General features: G+C 39.2%; 2 protein-coding genes across 2 annotated transcripts; one reads left to right on the top strand and one right to left on the bottom strand.

Annotated features, from left to right (window-relative positions):
• Positions 1–5: 5 nt before the first annotated feature.
• Positions 6–2,870, top strand: LOC108381706 (endoplasmic reticulum metallopeptidase 1-like; the record flags this gene model as incomplete). The annotated part of the gene is made up of 6 exons (XM_017638116.1): positions 6–161; positions 226–406; positions 468–748; positions 808–1,022; positions 1,087–1,369; positions 2,344–2,870. Coding segments are annotated over 6 exons (1,284 nt in total), but the record flags the coding sequence as incomplete, so codon positions are not given.
• Positions 2,871–2,982: 112 nt separating this feature from the next.
• LOC108381708 (endoplasmic reticulum metallopeptidase 1-like) lies at positions 2,983–6,713 on the bottom strand (the record flags this gene model as incomplete). The annotated part of the gene is made up of 7 exons (XM_017638117.1): positions 2,983–3,180; positions 3,242–3,524; positions 3,593–3,798; positions 4,255–4,398; positions 6,024–6,208; positions 6,271–6,451; positions 6,510–6,713. Coding segments are annotated over 7 exons (1,224 nt in total), but the record flags the coding sequence as incomplete, so codon positions are not given.
• Positions 6,714–6,721: the final 8 nt, after the last annotated feature.

Raw genomic sequence — 6,721 nt, 5'->3', positions numbered from 1 at the left:
TGGCCATATTGCTGACTATCACAATTGCGATATTCATGGATACTGTTGGTCTTTCAATGTCGTGGTTCTCCCAGCAATGGATGACTTTCGGTTTGTACTTCTGTCCGATGTTCTTTATGATGGGCTTGCTGCCGGCGGTCTACTTGAGTCGCACAAAGGAGGTGGGTGTCATGGATGAAGACATACAAAATATGTGAATGTATTTTTCCAATTTTTTCTTCACAGCATGGCTTACCGCTGGGCTATGCTATTCAGCTGATTATGCACGCGCACTGCTTGATTTTGACTATGGTTTGCATAATACTGATCTCACTTAATATACGCTCGGCATTTGCGTTGATGCTTTGCATTGGTTTCTACGTACTATCGGTGATCTTGAATATGGCCACATGCTTCCAAAAGACTAGTAAGTCACCTAATTTTTGTGTTAGCAGAATTGTACTTTAAGCGCTCTGCTTCTCCCACAGCGTTCCTCTGGCTAATACCGCACATCATCTGCCAGCTGATGCCTTTCCTCTTCTACAGCTACTGCTGCTATGCTTTCTTTGTTANCTTTATCGGTGGCTTTACAGTGCTACTCTGTCTGCTGTTGGCACCCTTTTTGGTTCCACTTTTGTGCCTCTTCCGCAAGTCGAAGACCATTATTTCCATCTTCGGCGTCATTTGCTTGGTATTCATCATACTAGCTGCCACACCGGTTGGCTTTCCATATGCCGAACGTGAAGCGCCACAGCGTTTCTATGTTGCGGTAAGTAGAATTTATAAACCAAAAAATACTAAGAGATATTAACTATTCCCATTTTGCAGCACACAACACGCACCTTCCACAACGGCGATGCTGCGATGTCGGTTCGCTTCAACGATTCTGGCTACTACGTTGTGCCGGTCGATCGTCGTCCGCATTCAATAGACTACTTGTTTGAGAACATAAATGCGAGCAAATCTAGTCAACTGGGTATTGACTGCGATACAGAGGTGATGTGTGGCTATCCGATTTACAGTACGCGCTGGTTGGGCTATCGGTATGCTCTGAAAAGTTATTCATGATCGAATGAATGCGTCTAATAAATATTTTTCTTTAACTAGTGATCAAAGCTTTTGGGTCGATGGTCCTGCACCCAAGGCTGGCAGCTGGCCGCGTTTGAGAATTCTGAGCAAAGAACGCATCTCATTTACGAATCTGATTATTAGCCTGGAGGTGGCCGGTCCGGATCACATGAGTGTTTTCATACAACCCATGAATGATACAAAACTGGTGGACTGGTCATTTGATCGTACGCCAATTCAGGAGAACTTTAAGACGCCATACTTTATATATCTGTCATATGCTTTGGATCCGGCGCCATTTCGGTTTCATTTGGAATTCGAGGTAATTAATGAAAAGTTACTTAATTCTATATTTTGGATCGAATTTCAGTCATCTGTTGACAAATTAGGTTTGGAGATAATCCCCTTTTCGGGACTCGCTTTAATGAACTTTCATGTACTATTGGCTTTACCATTTTGATCCTATAGATTGGTTTAGTTTTTGCCCTTTAGTTTTTGCCCGAGAAGCCTAATTTTTTTGAGAATTTCCAATTTTTCCTTGGTTTAAATGGAGGTCAGAGGGTTTTGGTTCTCCAGTTGTCTTCTAAACCTGAGTTAGAGCGATTATCTGACCTAAGAGAAGACAAACTCGAAGATGAAACTATTTTAAGGCCGCTTTTGTTGCTGTAGCCCGACTCCTCATTACCTCATAGATCACGTGGAAAGCTTCAAAGAGTTAAAAGACTAAACTTCAAAGCTCAATACTACAAGTATTATGATAATTAATGACCATTTATTGGAGCTTGAAATAATGACTTACCATTTTAATTTTGTAATTCCTTACCTCTTTTTCTATTTATTTGGCTATCTAACCGTCGGTTTGGTTAGAGACTAAACAATTTTCGCCTTGGTCTCAAAACCATTTGATTGCGGCTTTATTCTCTGATAGAATTTTTGACCTGCATTACTATCTATTAGCATTTCAAGCTGTGTGACTTTGCGGATGTTCTGATACCATGATCCCTGTCGCGGCGAAGTCGACCATCCTCTCTCCCTCGTCAGAGGTGCTGTCATAAACTCATACGCTACGCAAGTCCCCCATAGAAGCGCTACCTCGTCCCATCGTCCTTCTCCATGCAGATTGTGGCAATTCGTTCACTGATGAACGTGAATCTGCAGACATGGTGTTCGAGTCTCCGAATCGCTTTCCCTGTTGAATGGGGATCAGACACTTTCCCCACATTCGTGGACTTCTGCACCCAGAATGATCCTCTCTTACTTACCACCTTAAATTTCTTTTACCTTCCCTTCTTTCAGCATGACAGCGCCGATTGGTCGGGAGCTACATTTGACGTTGCCGTTATTGGTCATAAGGTACACGACGATATCTCACACACAGACGATTTTCGCGATTTCGTAGCGGAGTTTCCTGCCTGGGCGACAGTGAGTGCTTGGACCAGCTCTTACGAGACCTGGCGAATATAAGCAATGGGCGTTGCGGTAACTAAGGGCGACAATGGCGTTGATTACACTGTCGATAATGATGATTATGTTGTTGATGACGGAATCAGAACCCGAAACTATTACTCATTACGGATGCCATAGCTTTAATACAATTATTATTAAGAATTTTTGAATATTCTGTAAATTTTAGGGAAATGTAAACCAACGAACAAAGTGCTTGAAACTTTCTGCTGAATCAATTTTAATCAGAGCAAAAGGACAATGCCATGCTATTTATTTATGTAAATTAAAAATATTTGTAAGATTATTTGTTGTATTTTTTTTTATATTTAGTAAAAAAAAAATATTTATTATTGGATATATCTACTTATTAGCTTTTATATTGATTGATTTTTATATTTTAAAATCGAAATTAAAATGATACACAATTCTCAACGATTGAGACGTTATCACAGCTTGTTTGAGGAAAAAAGCATAATTGTTTTATTTAGAAAATGATTTATGTAAAAAAAAAAAAGCTACTAAAAAATGCGGCTTTCAAATGAAGCCGACCAGTGTATTGGATATGACCATTCGGGAAATCGTTTCAAGAATGCTTTGAATTCATCTGTGTAGTACGATTCGTGATATTGGAAGTGGGCGCCTATACCAAGACGTAGTGCAGCACTCTCATTGGCTGCGGCGTGCGCGCTAAAAGTGAAGAAAGAGCTAAATATATTGCCTTAAATTATCTAAATTGTCGGCCACTTACATCCACCTCAATCCAAAATTGCAATGGGCTTTCAGTCATGGAGTACATGTGATATATAAAATAGGGCGTTGAGTAATTGTTCTTCAATGGCGTCTTGTCAAAGGTCCAGTCAACCACTTTCGCATCCGGATAAGGGTCTATATAAATAACGACACGATCAGCCGATTTCAAGCTAAATCCATAACGCACTCTCCTATTGGTTATATACACTTTTGAGGTTAGTTTGAGTTGAGTTGGTACAGGTAAGCTGGGACTTGACGCCAATATCCAGCGCGAGGAGTTTCTATGCAATCAAAATAATGTGGCGTTCATAACTAGTTTCAATTTTATTGTTTATCTGCCTTCACTTACTTCCAATTCAGCCAACGCGAATTGTAAAGTGGCAGTCCGCAAAATATTTCCGCAGCGCAATCTGCCTCAATCGCAGATTTCGGTTCAGCATTTTGAAAAATTATATTCTCCAATGTATTAATGCGTCTATCGACTGGTTGTATATAGTAACCGGATTCGTTTCTGTAGACAAAGCCGTACTCATTGTAGAAGGTGCGAGTGGTGTGCTTGGGGAAATAAAATATGGAATTTGTATTTGAGTTACAAGTAGTTATATTTGTAACAAGTAATTGAAAGAATTAAACGTTTTTTAATCCAAGATTTTGTCAGTGGTTTATAAAAAAATTATAAAACCGACCCCCGCACCAGCAAGAGCTATTTATTTCCATTTAAGTGATGCCCGTTCTAAATATGAAATAAATCGGACCATAAATATGGATTTTCCAAAAATCTCGACCCCTGCGCCACCTATCGGGCAACTTTTTTTGGGAGTTATTTCCTTCCTTGTAGGGATTAATTCATCTTTCGTATTGTATTGTCATCGGGTTCTAAGCTAGGTTTTGAAATTTCAAGTCTCTTACTCATCGGAAAGTTGGTTAAAAATTTATTGCAAGATTTGATTACACACAAGTGAAACTTAATGAATGCTTGTAAAAGGGTTGTTACCGGTTCTCATTACTTACCAACACATAAACTCTTTGAGCAGCTACATCTTTCTTATAGGGGAAGCCAACGGGTAGACAAGCGATCATAATGAAGACTAAGCAAGTAACTCCAAATAGGCTGATGAAAGTTTTTGATTTGCGAAATTTGTGTAACACAGGCAGCTATGAAATAAGAAAATTATGAGAGCAGGGTCTTTAGCAATAGGCTGTATATTGATTTTTTATGTATATAAAAATGCTCATAGTATATACCAGAAGGTTTAACTAAACACGATTAAATATTTTGTTCTATTTTCGTCTGAAACTACAAGGACTTAAGGGATAAAATCATATTAAGCAAGATATTAAGGCTGGAAGGCTCTCTGGTTAGAATATTTTCTATGAAATGAAAGAAAGTAGCTCGGAATCATGCGAATGCGTCAAATCCTCTCCGCCTCAATGCGAATGGCAAACGGGGGGAAAAATATGGAAAGAAAACAAACTCTCATTCTAAAACTCATACAGCTTTAATCGCATTAATTTAATTAATTAATTTAATTTTAAAAGAGCACTCTAGCCAGGCCTTGCGGCTAAATCAAAATTATAGAGCGGCTGTAAGAAGGACCTGTCAATAAACCCACCAAAGTCGACCATTGTCGCCATCACGGAAAGAAGGAAAGTTAATTTGACCCAATGGGGATGGACGGAGATTTAGTTATGGAAAGAGATGAAGTATCTAGTAGAAGTATCACAATCTCAGAGAAAGTTACACTAATTGGTCAGTGTAGCCAGCACAGGAGCCATGCCCACTTTTCAAATGGAAGCTCGGGCCATCATGGCAGGTATACCACCCATAGGCATACTAATCGAAAACAAGCTTTGCTAGAGGGCTTTGTGGCGACTTCGCAACTTAGAGAGCAATAGGGGACCTTCAAGAGCACTTGGTGGTTTTTTAAATCATTACTTGATCATCCCGTTCTCCAGCTCACGCAGAAAATGCTAGCTAACTTTCTCAATCATGTATACCGATGTACTATAGCTCGAGGATGACAACGCTCGGCCCAGTCAGCAGAAAGCTGCACCAATGTTTACAAATCCAACTGTAAAATTAAAAATTAATAAATACATTAGGTAAAAAAAAATAAATTATATTATAAGTAGTTTCGAAAGTATTCGTTCAACATAATTTGGTATATGGACCTTTTTCGAAGAGAAAAGGGAACAATTTTTTTAGCACTTCAACTTTGCTGGACTTGTGCGAGCCCAAGATATTGACCAAAAATTGTCATCTTTTACACAGATTTGTTTTTAGAGCATAATGAACCATATCTTTGCTATTATTCTAAAAAAGTGGATTTTCGGCCCAGGAAAAAGGCAATCAAAAAAGTTCTAACCTCACTTTAGAGGAATCTCTTAAAGTGTTCTGAATCTTAGGTGGGAGGGCCTAAAGTGCAATACCTCGACCGCTCATCCGCAGAGAAGGTAAGATTGTGGAAACAACTCTGCTCAAAGAAAAGTTTTAGCATCACAAAAATATTTTTATATGCCTTCCTGGACAAGGCAAGTATGACAACTCAGGATCGCTTGCAGCGTGGCACCAACAATATTTAAAATCCCTATGAAAACCCTTCTTGTTGATGAATTTATTGTAATAGCATAAAATTCCTCAAAATTGAAGATGCGCGAAACGATATGTAAATATATAAAGATATTCTACACGATTTAGAATCATAGAGCTTTCGTTTCTACCAAAAATGGAAGGGCAATATTTTTTTGAAAAAAAAAAAAATGAAATTACCATTACTTACAATGAATCCGGAAAAATGTATAGCCATTATAAAACATAAACCGGCAATAAGAAACTCAGGCTTGCTAGTCGGTCCATTGCGTCCCTGCATAGGTATGAATATTGTCAGGAAAGTAAATGTGAGATAAGTATAGAACCAGTACGGCGCCAGTTGGCATAGAAGATGTATGGGCAGGTATAAGTATTCTACGAAAATAAAGAAAACCAAAGTTTTTCCAAAATTTTTTTTAAGTAAAATGGACACTTACTCTTTCCCCAAAGCCGATTTCCAACACTCAATATGACCGACATTGTGTAGAAGAAAATGGCAATCATCGGAAAGAAAGCGGACCGTATGCCGAGCCCAGTCATAGTCAGACAAATGCCAACCAAAATAAGGCAGTGCGAATGCATGAAGCAGGCTAAAGTGTCATCAGGACACATGTTGGACTAGGAGTAAGGATTTGGTAATGGAATATAGAAATGTGAATATATGAACCACACTCACCCTCTCCTTGGTGCAATGCATGTACACCGCCGGTAGCAAAGTCATGGCGAAGAACATGGGACAGAAGTAGAGGCCAAAGATCAGCCACGTTTCTGAGTACCAACACTCAGATGCACCTATACCGTCAATTGCCACCGCAATGAGAAAGGTGAGACCCCCAGCTACCAGTGTAGTCACAATTTGCACACCAACAATGGTTGAGAAACGAATGA

The sequence above is a fragment of the Rhagoletis zephyria genome, unplaced genomic scaffold (assembly GCF_001687245.7).
Source record: "Rhagoletis zephyria isolate East Lansing unplaced genomic scaffold, Rhagoletis_zephyria_1.1 Rzeph_scaffold_23467, whole genome shotgun sequence".
Classification (NCBI taxonomy): domain Eukaryota; kingdom Metazoa; phylum Arthropoda; class Insecta; order Diptera; family Tephritidae; genus Rhagoletis; species Rhagoletis zephyria.
Note: the sequence above shows the minus strand (reverse complement) of the source record. Positions and strands in the feature narration are given on the sequence as shown.